This window comes from Struthio camelus, chromosome Z, assembly GCF_040807025.1.
Source record: "Struthio camelus isolate bStrCam1 chromosome Z, bStrCam1.hap1, whole genome shotgun sequence".
Lineage (NCBI taxonomy): Eukaryota > Metazoa > Chordata > Aves > Struthioniformes > Struthionidae > Struthio > Struthio camelus.
Genome location: NC_090982.1, coordinates 36,633,042 through 36,651,015, shown reverse-complemented (window position 1 = coordinate 36,651,015; position 17,974 = coordinate 36,633,042). Strand labels below are relative to the sequence as shown.

The 17,974-nt window shown below is 44.2% G+C and overlaps 1 protein-coding gene and 1 long non-coding RNA gene across 6 annotated transcripts in view; both read left to right on the top strand.

Moving 5' to 3' along the window:
- The window catches only part of LOC104150279 (tyrosine-protein kinase transmembrane receptor ROR2), a 151,910-nt gene extending 136,012 nt beyond the window's left edge, over positions 1 to 15,898 (top strand). For all 5 annotated transcript variants that reach the window (XM_068928297.1, XM_068928301.1, XM_068928300.1 and 2 more), the window contains exons 5-9: positions 261 to 388; positions 4,374 to 4,688; positions 6,537 to 6,782; positions 8,456 to 8,658; positions 12,515 to 15,898. In XM_068928297.1, the coding sequence (XP_068784398.1) occupies positions 261 to 388; positions 4,374 to 4,688; positions 6,537 to 6,782; positions 8,456 to 8,658; positions 12,515 to 13,957 (2,335 nt within the window). In that variant the 3' untranslated portion in view covers positions 13,958 to 15,898. The remainder of the gene's footprint in view (positions 1 to 260; positions 389 to 4,373; positions 4,689 to 6,536; positions 6,783 to 8,455; positions 8,659 to 12,514) is intronic.
- Positions 15,899 to 15,947: 49 nt separating this feature from the next.
- On the top strand, positions 15,948 to 17,092 carry LOC138064380 (uncharacterized). The gene is made up of 4 exons (XR_011137620.1): positions 15,948 to 16,053; positions 16,383 to 16,455; positions 16,558 to 16,681; positions 16,942 to 17,092. It is a non-coding gene; the product is annotated as an uncharacterized lncRNA (long non-coding RNA).
- Positions 17,093 to 17,974: the final 882 nt, after the last annotated feature.

Here is a 17,974-nt window from a genome sequence, read left to right as displayed (position 1 = left end):
TACTGTTAGCATATGATTTTTAAGTTAATCTCAATTTTTGGTTTACTTCTTTCTCTAATGAGCTATTTACAGGGTGCCTCATTAATACTTCCAAGGTAGTGTAAAGAGAGAATTGGAGGAGAAAGCTGCACCTGGGGAATTAACCCATTTCAGATTTACAGCCTTTTGTTTTCTTTCTCCTTTTATAAGAGTATGTTTCCTAAAAATTCATTGGGGACAGCTAGACATCTGCGTATACAATCCCAATCTGTCTTTTGCAGAGAAGATTACCATGAAGACGGGTTCTGTCAGCCGTACCGGGGAATTGCGTGTGCACGAATCATTGGAAACAGGACCATTTATGTGGATTCCCTCCAGATGCAAGGGGAAATTGAAAACCGAATTACCGGTAAGATTATGTGCTTTTGTAGTAGGACAATAAGCATTTGTGAAAGTATCCAATTCAAGTACAAACGTGTTATCATCCTTTTCAGTTTTATCAGCTAATGACTGAGCTCTCCTTATATAAAGGTTTAGAGTAGGTGATCCAGTTTTCCTCTCCTGCAGTTAGAAACATTTGGAGCAAGGAGGGTAAAAATTGCTATCATGCATAAAAGAGTTTTCCATTTTAAGTGAAACGTCAGAGTCTTGACTTTTTACCAGCTCGTAATTTGCATTGGAGCTTTTTGCATGATTGATTCAAATATAAAATTTAAAAAAAAAAGTAAGTGCATTCTGATGTAATGAAAAAGATTGCGTTTTGGTTCTCTTGAAATAAATATGGTAGTTATTCCCTTGGGTTTGCCACGCCTACTGCATAATCCCAGCAGAGTTTGGCTTTCACATTGATTTATATAAAACAAGAGCTGACCTTCTTGCACTCTGCCCCTGCTGATTCTTTCTCTGATCATCATGTCTGTACACACTTGCAAATGTGTCCAAAATCTTAATGACTTTTAATGGGCTGTACGTCAACATAGGTTTTCTTCACTGGCCCTCCTCAGAGTGATCGCTGATGTTAGCAGCTGTGATTCGGATGCACACAACTAGAGCAAGCAAATGAATCCGTGGAATAGAGCAAACTGTTTATAGTAATATATGGCCAATTAACTCAGCCCAGGAGGAGGTTATTCACATCTGGTCGGATATAGCTAGCTAATTGAATCTATTATTTAAACACAACCAGTTGCCAAAAAAGCTGGACTTCACTCATCGACTCTATTCCCTTGAAGATGTTACTTGAAAGAGCCAGTGTCAAGCTAAAAATTCAGGGGTTTTTTCCTACTCCTGGTGTTGGGATATGGTGATCAGATACTGGGTTTGTCAAAGACTTCTCTGTGCTGTTAAGACTCATTCCCCTCCCTCCTCTCTCTTGCACTCTGTTACAATTCCCACCTCTTACACTGTTCTATCATTAATTAATTCATACTTTTAAGTATTTGATATCGTTTCCTGTGATGTCATCTCTGTCCTGTTTAGATGTTTTTTCAAGCAATGACTAAATTTACAATTCTGTGAATTAGATTCATAAATGCCCTTTTCAAAATAAATGAATAAAATTAAACAGCAATATCTTCCAGAAAATGTTTACTGATCAAGTTATATTTATTTCTGGCATATACAGTATGGGTATTCACGGTGAGACTGCATGTTCCCTAATACCGCTGATTATCGGTTAGACTATAGAGGCTGGAGGCTGGCTCCACCCTGGCGTCGTGAAGAATTTCTGATCGAACCATCCTTCACTGGGAAAACTTGACGTTCCACCACATGGAGTGCCATAGCGCCTATTGAGGCAGTAATAATAACACAGAATTATATAGCATTTTTAAGGTCTATTCATCTAAAGGACATACCGAAAGTGCTGTGCAAAGTGATCACTGAGGACTTCACGGCATACTTGCTTCTTGCAAATTTTAAATGCACAACTTAAGTATGCAAGACTAGGTGTTCTCTGCACAAATGCCAAGATAACTTTGAGACCGAGGTGTTTTGTTAGGTGAAAAACCAGCTGTATAACTTTGGCTTATATTCTGTTTATATTTGCTGTGTACTTTTTAAGTATAGTTTTTGGTGGAATCTCCCTGTACTCAAAGGCCTACAATATTTTAAGTGGAGGCTGTGCATGGGAAATAGTGACATCTACCGTCCAACACCAAGAACCTATTCAGAAAGGATCCAGACAGTATCTGTGGAGAATTTTCATTCTGAATTTTCATGTCCCTGCTGTGCTGATATGTGATATACACTCCCTTCATCTGTGCCACCTGTGGTGCTATTTGGTCCTCGTCATGCAGTTTGATGAGAATCTCAGCCTTCTACTACAGAAGAAGGGCATTTCTGGAGAAGAACTTGAAACATAACTTAAGAGACAAAAAGGCCAGCAATAAAGAGTGCATGGGCCCGACCCCTGACCTGTGAATATGTGTGATTTGCAATGTTTTTACTGTGCTGTTTAGTATCTGTTTGACTGAAAAAATAACCCACATATAGACTCTTAATTTTTCTCTTCTTGAAAGTCCCATTTCCCATTTATTTCATTCAGATGCTCTACTGAATTGATGCCAGTGTTCAAGGCTCCTAAGTGCCATTTGTCCACATATTTGTGCTTGTGTATTTGCTCTCATTCTGATAAATTATCTAACACAGCAGATCTTTAAAACTTCAACTTTTCCCCTCCTTTTAAAAGGTTTCAGCAGCTCTATGCTTTCCTGCTGCTACGTGGCTCATGAGCCTTATAACTAAGAGAACTGGGAAAGAGGCTTAGGAATAGAGTAAGTTCTAGGGTTTAACATAGCTTTATAGGAGCAAGCAAGCTTTGAGAAAGGAGCTTGGAAAACATGAGTGGTTAATTGGCTTTCTGGGCCATTTCTGGCATTCTTTGGAGACCAAGGATTTTAGCAATGGGCAGGGCTTGTGGTGAAGAAGATCTTTGCATTTCTGCACCCAGGTGTTTAGATTTTGGTGACTGCCCTGTTTTCACAAGGTATCACTGCTGATTAGAGGCTCCTCCAGAGGCCGGGGCTGCTGCTATTTTGCTCTCAGCATTGCTGCCTGCTCTCTGGTACCCCGATAATCACCGGGTCCCCACATGTCTGCCTCTCTGCATGTCTTCTTTGAGGGCTACACTGTCACCACCCAGCCTTGCTTGCTTTTGTTCCTCCCGTCAAAACAAAGACATGCTGATCCAAATTCTGGAACACCTTCGCAAAAATTAATATGGTATTTCAGATAACCAGCAGTGAATAGTTCGCTCCTTAAGGTTTATTTTAACTTGTTAGTCCTAGGGACAAGTGCATCCCACAGCTGTCGTTCAAGGCCTGATATCATTCTTATTTGTGCAGTATTCACAATGGGATTAACAAAAGGTTACATTCCTGCATTAATAGTCTTGCATTAATATAAGCAGAGCTGCGAAGCATAGGCAAGGCTAGAGCAGGGGCTGCAGCATGGATGGCACTCAGGAGAGGAGACTGGTAGAGCGGGAGGCAGCGGAAAGCGGGTGGCAGCTGAACAAGAGGGAAAGAACTGATTTGTAGCTTGTAAAAGGACTGCTCAATAGCTTGAATTGCTCATTTCCTTCCTTCTTACAGCGTGCGTTGGTGGGATGTGCAGTCTAGCAACCTTCACTCACAGTTAATGTTTTCCAGTGAGGGAATGTTCCTACATTCAAAACTTGCTGCATCCCCAGATACATGGTGCATGTGCACATTTGTCTTTTCTTGCAAACGTGCAAGAAAACTCCCAGATAAATGTTAGCATGTAGGCACTGAGAGCTTAAGGGGAGGATCAAGTGCCTAATTAATTATGACATTCATCTTAATGTGATCAGTATGCTGAGATTAATGACATTCATTTTTCCCCAAACTGCTGCCTGTTAGGTTTCCCATTTCTATTAACAGCAATATCTCTCTGAACACCAACAGCACATTTCCCTTTGCATTTCAAGGCTTGAAAAACACATATCTTGTTTACTGATCAAAATGTCTATGGGAGGAAGAAGCTAAATGATTGTCATCGAGATTTTACCTGCTTAGAAATTTTAGAAGCACAGGTTAACATCCTGGCAGGTGCATCTTGAGTTAGATCTTTATTCTTTCAAGTCAAAATCAGTCAGGTGCCACACAACTTGCTCTGTGCCAGTTACCTGGGTGACTTCTGAAGAAATGAGATCCTGCAAACGATGTGCAGACCTCCGACAGGCAGTGGAGCGGTGGGTTTGCTTTCTGCATTTGTCATCTGTCCTCTGCAGCAGCAATGACCAAATGTCCTTGCTGCTCAGTAGGCTTTCAGATCCTCAAGAAAAGGCAGAGATGGAGAAGGCAACTATATAGAAATTGTTTCTTGTACTTACTGTGATTTGGTGCTTAACCATGATGTTTATTTCTTTCCAGCTGCATTTACCATGATTGGCACTTCCACACATTTGTCCGATCAGTGCTCGCAGTTTGCCATACCATCTTTCTGCCACTTTGTGTTTCCCCTGTGTGATGAGCGCTCCCGGACCCCTAAGCCACGAGAGCTGTGCAGGGATGAATGTGAAGTCCTGGAGAACGATCTCTGCCGGCAGGAATATAACATCGCCAGATCAAACCCCCTCATTTTGATGCAGCTACAGTTGCCTAAGTGTGAGGATCTCCCACGACCTGACACCCTGGAGGCTGCCAACTGCATAAGGATTGGGATCCCTGTGGAGAGACTCAACCGATGTAAGTCTTGATGCTTCGTCACAAGGCGAAAGTGGAGTCTGGGCCTTTAGCGCTGGTCAGGTGGGGAGTGAGAGACAATAAATTATCAGTGGCTCCTTTTGCACAGAAAATACTGCTGCGCTGGACATCATTATTACTTTTTAGGCTGTTAATACTGAGCATAATCTTGCATTGTTGTAAGGTGAGGGGGGTGAGGAAGCTAAAAGGTTGTTGTTTAGCACTGAAAAGAGTTATATCGATGACCTTAGGCAATGCAATTCTGTGTCCACACATCAGTTTTGGCACAGATTTGCTAGGGGCGGCAGTGCATTGCAGGCTTCCCTACCCACATGCCTTTCCCCAAACTCTGGCTTGAGGTCCTTGACCAGTGAGAATACGGTTCATTTACCCATCTTCCTTAGGCCTTACCTTTCTGGATGAGTCACCTCGTACAACTATGTGTGAGTTCTGTTTAAAAGTCAGTAAGCCTTAAATAACCTGAAGAAGCTTCACTGGGAATGGTTGTTAAGTAATTACACATTTTAGGATATTCAATGCTCGTCCTTTCTATATAGAAATCCACAAGAATACTAATCCTGTAAATCAAGCTTGCAGTGTGGCTATCCTGTGACACGCAGGATAGGTGAAACATTCATCCTGCTTCTGTGGATTTATATTTGCCCCCAGGAGGAGAAAGGCTGTCCGTTGTTAGTGCCGGCATTTCTTCTGCCTACTCTGTTTCCCAGGAACTGATGACCACCTCCTTACACGCTTCCTTGCGGAAGCTGCATGACAAAGAAAGATGTTGAAGACTCCAAGTGTGTTTGGCTTATTCTGAATATCCATTTTCTGGACCCACCATTAGGAGCATGGGGGCATGGAAAACTAGTTGTGTGCCAGTAGGGCATTAGTGCATTGGAGCTGAGAAGCAGAAACAGCTGAGAAAGTGATGACAGAGCCAGGTCAGCCAGGCAAGAGGTAGCAACCCCAAGGAATGAGAATAAAAACAACCAATCCAAAATCTGGCAAACAGATTTGAAAGCGCAGCTGTCTTTGGTGCTCAGAGCCAGCGGTACTCCCTCTAGTGGAACAGCTCCAGTTAAGTACCCTTGATTTGTTTAGGAAATGGAAAGCAGAAGTTTTGAGAGGGTTGGATTCCTGAAGGCTGGGGAGGGAGGTGCAGGAAAGCGGAGATTGTGATGTTTCAAACGTGTGGGGAAATGCGTGATTCAGTTCAGGCGCTGTGCGTAGCAGGCAAGCATGCAAACAGGATTTGAAGAGAAGATAGCAGCAAAACTGAGACAGAATAAAGATAAAACCAGAGTTCAGCAGATACAAGAGAGTGGTGTATGTAAAGAAAAGAAAAGCTTGAATTCTTTTTTTTTTCCTGAAAGAGAAATGAAGGAAAAATCAGCAAGAGGCCTTACAAAATGCAATGCTAATTTCTCTAGGAAGTGAGCAGTGTGAGAAAATAGGAAGATTATGAGAATTAAAAAGCGATAGCAAGTTTACACTGTTGGCATCAGGAGACTTCTGCTGAGGTGAACCTCACATTTCTAATTTAGTTGAACTTCTTTTACCTTGTGTCTAGAGGTGCAGTCTACATGCTGCTTAGTACCAGCTTGCGTTCAGAGGTACGAAATGATTTTGTGTGTAGCCATAAGATGGAGGTACTCAAGGGCAGAATTCAAGAATATCCACGTGTCAAAGAGGACAGATAGCCACAGAGCTGAAATTGCAAAAAGCACAACTTAAATCCTAGTGTACTTCATTTTATGCTTACGTGGTGTCTGCCCTTCAGCTGTTTTGGTTTTGCTGCCTCTTGACTATTCTGTGATTTGTAACTTTTTGTCAAATCCTGCCTTACAGATCATCAGTGCTACAATGGCTCTGGAGCGGATTATAGAGGGACGGTCAGCGTCACCAAATCTGGCCACACTTGTCAGCTCTGGGACTCGCAGAGTCCCCACAACCACGATCTGACAAGCGCGCAGTTTCCAGAGCTGGGCGGCGGGCATGCATATTGCCGAAATCCCGGAGGCCAGATGGATGGGCCCTGGTGTTTTACAAAGAATAAAAACGTACGCATGGAACTGTGTGACGTACCTTCTTGTAGTATGTATTCTCTTTCTTTTTTCCCCCTACGACTGGCCTAAATCCTTTGCGGTTTTAAATGTTCCATGTTGTTACGAGCGTGCTTCACTTAGCAAGTTGTGCTTTCAGATGTTTCTCCTGCTGTAGTGCAGCATCCTTGTTTTGTGTTGCACTCATTTAATATTGGCTTGAAAGCAGAGCTTCTAACTGAAACGCTATGCCACTTTTTTACTTTTTTATTATGTGTTGAAGGCTTAAGCAGAGATAAAAGTTCATGATACTTTTCGTGGTTTGGTTTCAAACTTGTTAAATGTCATGCCTTAATGTCCTTATCACCGGTATATGTTTGGTTTGCTAGCACTGCTCAACGGTATATTGCTTTCACTCTGTGTGCCATCTGACAGGCAGCAAAGATTTTCAGATCCTGTAGAGGGAGATACAGCACTGTGCTTGGTTGTAAGAAACCCAAAGCACAGAAGCAGAGATGTCAGGAAAGAGGTGATTTTATCAGAAATGGCCTATGCTATCTGCTTCTGGTTCAGTACTGGACTAGTGTTAGCAAAAATAAGCAGCAGCCTGTCACAGCATGTTAATGCAGTCCCATTTACTTCCCATACTGGTGCAGACTTCATTCTAGAGCTGTTACAGTGGTAACAGTCTTCAGAGACCACAAAGCAACTTAATACTGTGCTTATTAGGAAGAAAAGCGTGTTTCCTGCAGCACCAAATGCACGGTGGAAGCCATACGAGCGGTTTCATTGCAGATTTCCTGGATATCTAAGAGCACTCAAAACTGATGTGAAATTTCTGAGTTACTTCACTTTTTTACAGTAACAGCATTTGACATATAGAATACATTTCTACATTGCATGTAACATGATGTCAAAATTACACGCTGGGATGTGGTTGTGGTAAAAGCAGTAGTCACAAGTAGCAAAACCATGGATTGCAGAAGACAACGCAGGCATTTCCAATAAAACTTTTGGGTGTCATTGTGCTGTCCTTTAGTCTCTAAACACCAAGAAAAATGTATTTTACAAAGGTTCCCAAACTGTCCTATTAAATGTATCAATGGCCTTTTCATCTTTGTTATCCTGTAACTTGTGTTAACAAGAACACCTTAATTCAGTAGAATTAAGTACACCACGTCCCTGCCAGTGAGAGGTGACGTTTCGGTTTATTCTGGGCAGAAGTAGTACCAGTGGAGGTAAATTAGAGGGCAAAGTGCTGATGAAATGGCTGAAGGTGAGTGAGAAGGCCAGACTGCCATGTTGTGCTGCGATTTATGGCGCTGGGACTTTATATACTATAAGACTATTCACTTGCTTTATATCACTGAACAAGTTTATGCAATGGTTCTGAAGTCTATATTCTGCACTTTCTCCTGCAGGAAACCTCAAAAATAACGTAAGATAAACCATGCACTAGTACAGTCAAAGCAGACTGTGTTAAACTTAGGAGTCCTATCTTATCTTCACACTTCTTGCTGCTGTGTACATTCAGATTTCTTTGAAACATTACAGGAAAATTACTGCGTGGGAAAAAAGCGTGACTTCTGTTTTGAGGTTACAGAAGCTTATTTTTTGTTTAAAATTTGGTGTCAATCAACACACTCTAGCACTTTTTGTTTTTCTTTACTGTTTAACCCATTAAAAATGCTTATTGTAACCAATGACTGTTTCTGTGCCCTACAGGCCCACGTGACAACAGCAAAATGGGAATCCTCTACATCCTGGTTCCCAGCATAGCTATCCCTTTGGTTATTGCCTGCCTTTTCTTCTTGGTCTGTATGTGCAGGAACAAGCAAAAGGCATCTGCTGCTACACCACAGCGTCGCCAGCTGATGGCATCTCCTAGCCAGGACATGGAAATGCCACTCATCAATCAGCACAAACAGGTATTTCTTGCAGAACTTGCTTAGGCCTCAGTTTTCCAAAGTGTCGTGACTTTCAGCATCTCACATTTTTGGTGTTGAAATTGAGCCATGTTGTCAGGGACCTACTTTTTGTCATGTGCTAGCCACTACTTCCGTGAAAACCAGGTCTTGCAGTCACTTGTTGTACCTCAAAACCCTGGCCTCCAGCAATAACTTTCAGTACAAAATATTTTTATGGCATCTGCACTCACCTGCCAATCCCCATTTTGCGGCTTGTCTCAGTGACTAGAAATGTTATTTCTGATCCAGTCTTCAGTTTGCAGCTTGATTTTACTCCTGGAAGTACCTCAGGAGAGCTGACTTTGGCCTCTTCGGGGACCTACTTAGGGGAATCTCCTGGGGTAGGGCCCTAGAAGGAAGAGGGGTCCAAGAGAGCTGGTTAATATTCAAGCGTCACTTCCTCCAGGCTCAGGATCAGTGCATCCCTCTGAGGAAGAAGTTCAGCAAAGCGGGCAGGAGACCTGCATGGATGAGCAAGGAACTCCTGGCCAAACTCCAGCAGAAGAAGGAAGTGTACAGAATGTGGAAAAGGGGACAGGCCACTTGGGAGGAATACAGGGACGTTGTCAGAGCGTGCAGGGATGCGACAAGGAAGGCTAAGGCCCAGTTGGAATTAAATCTGGCAAGGGATGTCAAGGACAACAAGAAGGCCTTCTTCAAATACATCAATAGCAAAAGGAAGACTAGGGAAAACGTGGGCCCGCTGCTGAAAGGGGCGGGTGCCCTGGTGACAAAGGATACAGAGAAGGCAGAGTTATTGAATGCCTTCTTTGCTTCTGTCTTCACTGCTAAGGCCAGTCCTGAGGAATTCCAGACCTTGGAGACAAGAGAGGAAGGCTGGAGAAAGGAAGACTCTCCCTTGGTTGAGGAGGATCGGGTTAGAGATCTTTTGTCCAAACTTGACATCCACAAATCCATGGGCCCCGATGGGATGCACCCACGAGTGCTGAGGGAGCTGGCGGATGTTATCGCTAGGCCTCTCTCCATCATCTTTGAAAGGTCCTGGAGATCAGGAGAGGTGCCTGAGGACTGGAAGAAAGCCAATGTCACGCCAGTCTTCAAAAAGGGCAAGAAGGAGGAGCCAGGAAACTACAGGCCTGTCAGCCTCACCTCCATCCCGGGAAAGGTGATGGAACAGCTCATCCTGGAGGTCATCACTAAGCATCTGGAGGACAAGAAGGTGATCAGGAGTAGTCAGCATGGATTCACCAAAGGGAAATCATGCTTGACCAATCTGATAGCCTTCTATGACAGAATGACTGGCTGGGTAGATGAGGGCAGAGCAGTGGATGTTGTCTTTCTGGACTTCAGCAAGGCTTTTGACACTGTCTCCCATCACATCCTCCTAGGTAAGCTCAGGAAGTGTGGGCTAGATGAGTGGACGGTGAGGTGGATTGAGAACTGGCTGGATGGCTGAGCTCAGAGGGTTGTGGTGAATGGCGCAGAGTCAAGTTGGAGGCCTGTGGCTAGTGGTGTCCCCCAGGGGTCAGTCCTGGGCCCAGTCTTGTTCAATATATTCATCAATGACCTGGAGGAAGGGACAGAGTGCACCCTCAGCAAGTTTGCTGATGATACTAAACTGGGGGGAGTGGCTGACACACCAGAAGACTGTGCTGCCATTCAGAGGGACCTGGACAGGCTGGAGAGGTGGGCGGAGAGGAACCTCATGAAGTTCAACACAGGCAAGTGCAAGGTCCTGCACCTAGGCAGGAATAATCCCATGCACCAGTACAGGCTGGGGACTGACCTGTTGGAAAGTAGCTCTGCCGAGAAGGACCTGGGAGTGCTGGTGGACAACAAGTTAAACATGAGCCAGCAGTGTGCCCTTGTGGCCAAGAAGGCCAATGGTACCCTGGGGTGCATTAGGCAGAGTGTTGCCAGCAGGTCGAGGGAGGTGATCCTGCCCCTCTATTCAGCCCTGGTGAGGCCTCACCTGGAGTACTGTGTCCAGTTCTGGGCTCCCCAGTACAAGAGAGACATGGCACTCCTGGAGAGAGTCCAGCGGAGGGCTACCAAGATGATTAGAGGGCTGGAGCATCTCTCCTATGAAGAAAGACTGCAAGAGCTGGGCCTGTTCAGCCTGGAGAAGAGAAGATTGAGAGGGGATCTCATCAACGTGTACAAGTATCTGAAGGGGGAGTGTCAAGAGGATGAGGCCAGCCTCTTCTCCGTGGTGCCCAGCAACAGGACAAGAGGCAATGGGCAGAAACTGAACCACAGGAAGTTCCATCTGAACCTGAGAAAAAACTTCTTTCCTGTGAGGGTGACAGAGCATTGGAACAGGTTGCCCAGAGGGGTGGTGGAGTCTCCTTCGCTGGAGATATTCAAAACGCGTCTGGATGTGATCCTGGGCAATATGCTCTAGGTGACCCTGCTTGAGCAGGGAGGTTGGACTAGATGATCTCCAGAGGTCCCTTCCAACCTAAACGATTCTGTGATTCTGTGATTCTGTGATACCACTGTGGTTTGCTAGTTTCAAGCAGAACGCATGATGGGGTTTCTTTTCTAATCTGTCTGCTTAGTCTTCTGGTTATCTGAGCTACTGCCGAGCTGGGAGTTGAGTCTAAGCGCAACATGTTTCTAAGTGTGTATATCCCAAAGGACAGTGAAACAAAAATGGCTTTGAACTTCTGTCTGTATTCTCAGCTCCTGGAAATACTTTTCTAGGTTAGCTAAATGATCTCCATGTTAAAATCTTGTTCAGATCTGCTGCTGAATTTTTGATCATAGCATTTACTAGACACTGATTCACAAAAACAATACTCAGTTTGGAACAATTGGGAACATCTGTTCAGGAAGCTGCAAAATGAACGGATCTTACCGATTGTAACAAATTGCATTGATTTTGTGCTGTAAGGGGGAGGTTTGGTGGCCAAGTCTGGGCTATGCTGGAGACTGTTTGGTCCAGTTCACAGCCTGTTCGCTACTAAAATCCCAGCGTGTCCCCAGATCACCTGCCAGAGCCTCTTTCCAGCCTGCCCTGCTCCTTTCTGCTGCAGTGCCCTTTCTACAAAGTGGTGGCTCAGCTGGGGGCTCCTCGGTCCCACGGCTGCTCAGGCTGGACCCATCAAATCCACCCGTGCAGACTCCCTTATTTCCCCCGCCGGGCTGCAGGAGCAAGGACTCTCCGGGGGTTTCTTACTCATGGCTTTGCCCCCTTTTCCTTCCTGTAGCAGAGAGCAGCTTCTTCCCCCTTTAGCTTCTCTGCCTCCCCGCCTCAGTCAGATCTGGTTCAGCGTTTCTCAGCAGTTGTATTTAGTGTTGCTACCCACAGGCAGGGGCCATGCCTGCAGTGCAACGGGGGAGAAAGGGCATATCTAGTACTGGGGAACTACAAGAAAGAGGGTTTATTCCTCCTTCTGCCAGGAGGGATATTTCAGTTCCCCCCCGGGGCAGCTGTCTCCTGGGCCTGTGCCTACGGCTTTTCTAATGGATCTCCAATGGGCAGTGCATCTCTGGGCAGACCTGTAGGGCAAAGGCAGTTGCCACTAATAGGTGTCATTATTTGCCAGATTTTCTCTGAATTGATCATTCTTTTAGCTTGCAGGAAATACAGTAGCTGCTTTGTAAAAATAATTATACTCATCCTCTTGCAGCGTAATTCAATTTACGTCTGATAATGGTGTAACTCATTCCAAGGTTAACTGTAAAATCAATGTACTCTTGTGAGTATACAAAAAGCGGGAAAGTCATTTTGACCCAATTTATCTTCCTTCCGGCATCTAACCACTGGAAGCTTTTCTTTAATAGAAGATTCTGTTGTTTAGAAAACACTGTGGTTTTTTAACACTTTTTTTAAAAATTTCTTTCATTGCAGGCTAAACTTAAAGAAATCAATCTGTCTACAGTGCGGTTTATGGAGGAACTAGGAGAAGAGAGGTTTGGCAAAGTCTACAAAGGGCATCTTTTTGGTACAGCACCAGGTGAACAAACCCAGGCTGTTGCTATCAAGACGCTTAAAGACAAAGCAGAATTGGCTCTTCGTGAAGAATTCAAACATGAGGCAATGATGAGATCACGATTACAGCACCCAAACATTGTTTGCTTGCTGGGCATAGTGACGAAGGAACAGCCCATCAGCATGATTTTTAGCTATTGTTCCCACAGTGACCTCCATGAGTTCTTGGTGATGAGATCTCCCCATTCGGATGTCGGCAGCACGGATGATGACAAGACAGTCAAATCCACTCTGGAGCCAGCAGATTTTTTCCACATCGTGACTCAGATAGCTGCAGGAATGGAATACCTTTCGAGCCACCATGTTGTCCACAAAGACTTAGCCACTAGGAATATATTGGTGTTTGATAAACTTAATGTGAAAATATCTGATTTAGGCCTTTTCAGGGAAGTTTACGCTGCTGATTACTATAAACTGATGGGAAATTCCCTTCTTCCTATCCGATGGATGTCCCCTGAGGCTATTATGTATGGCAAGTTTTCTATTGATTCGGATATCTGGTCATACGGAGTTGTGTTGTGGGAAGTTTTCAGCTATGGCCTACAACCTTACTGTGGTTATTCTAACCAGGATGTCATTGAGATGATCAGGAATCGACAGGTTTTGCCGTGTCCTGACGACTGTCCCACATGGATATACACTTTGATGCTGGAGTGTTGGAATGAATTTCCCAACAGAAGACCGAGATTTAAAGATATACACAACAGACTAAGAACATGGGGAAACCTTTCTAATTACAACAGCTCAGCACAAACCTCTGGGGCGAGCAACACCACGCAAACAAGCTCTCTCAGCACAAGCCCCGTTAGTAATGTCAGCAATGCTAGGTATGTTGGACCAAAGCAGAAAACTCAAGCTTTCCCTCAACCGCAGTTCATCCAAATGAAAGGGCAGATGAGGCCGATGGTCCCAGCTCCGCAGCTCTACATTCCAGTCAATGGTTATCAGCCGATGCCCGCCTATGGCGCTTACTTGCCCAATTTTTACCCTGTCCAAATTCCAATGCAAATGGCTCCTCAGCAGATGCCTCCCCAGATCATTCCGAAACCAGGCTCCCACCACAGCGGGAGCGGATCCACCAGCACGGGCTACGTAACGACAGCGCCCTCCAACGCCTCGGTGGCTGACAGGGCAGCTCTGCTCTCGGAGGGCACGGACGACACGCACAACGGGACGGAAGATATTGCCCAGAATCCCGTCCAGGAGGAGGAGGAAGAGGAGGGTTCTGTGCCAGAAACAGAGTTACTGGGCGATAATGACACACTTCAGATGGACGAAGCAGAAATTCAGTCGGAAGCCTAAGGAATTTGGCCTTTTTACTAAGAGTTTCACATCACTTCAGTGCATGGAGACTGTAGATCCTTAGACTTGAGATCAGTGATTTTGATCTGACTAAACGAAACAAAACCAAAAAATCCTACACCCATATAAAGTGCAGCAATAATGATATACCAGGTTTATTGACTGTTATCACCATCAGATTTTGCAAATATGATGGTATGGAATTGCTGGGTTTAGTCTTTTTTTTTACTGTCCTACAGTTCTTGAGGGAAGCTGCTTTTCAGTAATGTACTGTTGCTGTGCAACATATTGCAGAGTAGCATTGCACATCATGTATATCATGATATGTGAGTGTAATGTTAGTGAATTATGCTTAAACCAGTAACACGTAAAGGAATCAAACTGCAGTTACAGAATTGCTCTGAGCATAAAGGAGTGCCCTGGATGTGATGGACAGCTTAGTATATAGTATTTATCTCTTTGATGTAATGGACACGAGATTGTGTTTGCTTTCTGAGTCTGAAAAAGTAACAAGTTGAGAATACTGATCCATGTTTGTATTACAATAGTCAGAAAAGTAGGGAAACAGCATAAAAATTGCTGTGCTGAGTCAGACTGTGGGTCTGTCTAGCCCGGTAGCCTGTCTCCAAAGGCAGCTGGTAGCGACTGCCTAGGGAAGAGTACAAGGACAGGGCAAACATGTAGTGGTATTTCCCCAGATTATTTTCCCAGCCTCCAGCAATTTGTGGCTTAGGGACTTCCCAAGCCAGAGGTGGAATCTTTTTTTTTTTTCTTTAATAACCCTTGATGGAGTTTTCTTCCACGAATTTATCCAAATGATTTTGAACCCACGTAAACTTAGAGCATCCACAACATCCTGTGGGATAACTTGAGAGGACAGAGGATGTCTTTCTTTCATCTTTCCCGATGAATGACCGTGACAGAAGCTTCCAAATGAGCGTGGCTGACTGCATTTGTGGATGAAAGTACTCCTCCTCTGCTGCGTATTTTTAGCAGCAAGCAGCCTTAATACACTGTTAACCGAAAGAAGAGACATGGTAGGTGTGCACTAGCTTAACAATCCAACTTTAATTGCATGTTGGTTGTCAAATGTAGAAAAGGGCTCCAGATACATGTGCCTATGTTATAAAAGTTTTGGTTTTGTGCAGGGTTATAAACTCACTTGATTTACTGCAATTAGTGCTGGATTGCATGTGAAACCATGCTTGTTTCCTGCCTCTTTAGTGAAAATGAATCTTTGAATTTTAGAAGACCAAAATAAGCAATATTGTACAGAATGCTGGTTTTGTGCTTCTGTTTGCAAGATGAATCATGTACAGACCTTTAAATGTAATTTATGTTTTATTACATTTTATATACTTTTTTCATTGAAATATTTGGATTTTTGAACAAATGACTTTATAATTTAACCATTTACAATATTCACAGGTGGTGAAATGTTATTGTATGGCTGGTTCATTTTGTAAAACGTGCAGACAGGTCCATACATTTCATGACTCTTTCTGTAATACAAACAATACACACTCTCATTGTAGCATTGTTGTAGCCAACACACACTATAGCCATAAGTTGCAAGTCCAGCACATGGAGTATTCAATAAAGTGATGCAAAAAGTATGATTAAGTATGTTACCTTTATAGTTGCTACAGCTGTTGTTTTTGTTATGGTACTTTGTGGAAATAGAAATGGCCACCGTTCCTTGTGGTTGCAGGTTTCATACCAAAACTACAACTTATTTGTTATTGCATTGGGATTCACTTACAAATCATGCATCATTGTGACCTATAGCCTGTGTCGAAGGCATGGCAGCATTACTTGCTTCCAGCGCTTCACTTGGATTTGGAAATGCACTGGTAGGAAAAAAACATGAAAGCTTTATTGCTTGTGTTAATATAATGTAGCTTTGGGTGCTATTAATAAATAAAGAATAAATAAATGTGAGTTCGTTTAAGTCTTTATTTTGTTTCTTCCAGGTTTCTCATGTTCTCAAGTTCATGTATTCCATTTGTCAACTTCTTTTTGCTTCCTTTTCTAACTTACTGAAAAACGGAGAATAGGCGGTCCAGTTACACCACCAAATTCAGAGAAGAGATGCAGTAAGTGAACTAGTGGCAGCCAGCGGGAGCTTCCTGCATAGTTTGGTCTAAAGTTTACCCCACTTCCAACAGTCAAACTACATTAAGACTTTTGGTGCTTAGTGCAGTTTGGGAAATTCCTAATTTGCCTCTTCAAGCCTCATAAATTCAAGCCCGTGAATCACAACAGTCAGAAAAAAATAGCCCAGACTTTTACCCAGGGTTTCCTGTCCCCACTAAGAGATAGCTTCGCTCTCTAAGGGATGGTGGAGGAGAAGTATCCGGTTCTCTAGGCCAGCCTTGGTGATCTGCAAACTACTGCAGAGATGTTTTCTCCCATCTGTCGGTAGGGATGCACTTCTCTGAGCTGCCGCTATCTGACCCAGGGATCAGTAGCTTGCAAACGCCTTGTCTGCGGCTCAGGTAAGCACCTTTGCATGAACCAACACCAACTGGTATTAGTTAGTGGTTGCCCTAAGTCATGCAAGCTGGTGGTGACTCAGTCAGTACTCTGTGGCCGCCTAGGACACTCCCCTGGTGATGTCTACCGCAAAGCCCCAGCCAGCACTGGGACCGGCCTTTCCTCTTCAAGCTTCGGGACCAAGGCCAAGAAGGAGAGATGTAGGGAACGTGGGCTGCTGACGCAGAGGTAAGTGGATGGGACAAGGCGGTGAGGTGGGACATGGGGAGGGAAGGGTTGGGGTTGGACCCCAGCACAATGCTGCTCACTAGAGTGTGCAAAGTTAGCGTTTTTTTCTGCCTTGGGTAGCAAAGTTGGGGTTTGCGCTGGTGACAGAACAGCTGTCCCAGGCAGCAAATATATGGTTGGTTAGCCAGGAGAGGGCAAGATGGTTTTGTGGGGATTGTGGGAGATGTCAACAGCTTTTTATTGTGTCTTTTATTGTGTAGTCCCCTACTCTGCTTCAGGCCATCTGATCTTTCTAAGAAAGAAGACAGGAACTGACTCTGGAAAAAGTGGACAGAGCCCACGGTGGCATTGGTAGTGTCCATGGCAGCCCGCGGACGAGGCAGGAGGTGGTGCCTGGTGAGGCCTGTCTCCTCCCCATCTCTGGAGGTACGTGAGCATCAGGACCTGGAGCACGGTTCCCCTGGGTCATTTAGCTGCCAGCGCTCCAGCCCAGCTTTCTGATGAGTGCAGGTGCCTGATCGTGTCAGCCTCTGTGCCGAACATCACAAGGATTGCAGGGGGCCTTAATTTGGGTGCGGAAGTTATTGATTGTAGATGTGCCTGTCTCCTGCTCCGTGGTAGTGCAGCCTGGCAATAACACTGCTCTGAATCCAGTCCTGGTAAAATCTAGCACCCTCTAGAGGCATTTGCCTCTTTTCAGTATTGGGACTATAGGGAAGAAGAAGCCAAAAACGGTACAGTATAAATAGATGTGTAAGAAACAGAGAATTCCCTACACAGTGCAAACTGACAAATACAGATATACCCTATTATTACAAATTTTGATAGGCAGCTTCATTCCTTCACCACCATCTAAATGTCACTATTTTCAGTTTCATCTAATAATTTCCCTAAAGACTGACTTAGAGGGACATGCTTCCCAGGGAGATATGAATCCTTTGTTTCCTGCATCTGCCATGGTTATGAACATCACAGTAATTTTCAAAGGGAAATTACTTCATGGTAACATCACCTCAAACTTTATTACTGATATGAATTTGAATCATGTTTCTCCGTTTTCTGAGGAGCTAATAAGATGTTACTTCATCCTACATTCAGAGAAATCATCTCACTTTGGCAGCGTGGGATTAGAAGGAAGAAGGCTGAGGCTTACTGGGAGAGAGCTCAAAGACACCGTCTGAGTTGGAGTGCTCTCAAAAGATGTCAGACTCAGACCTCAAGGTGTTTGCCAAAATAAATGTAAGAATGAAACACCCAGCTAAAAGCATGGTTACCTCTTCAAATAACATCATG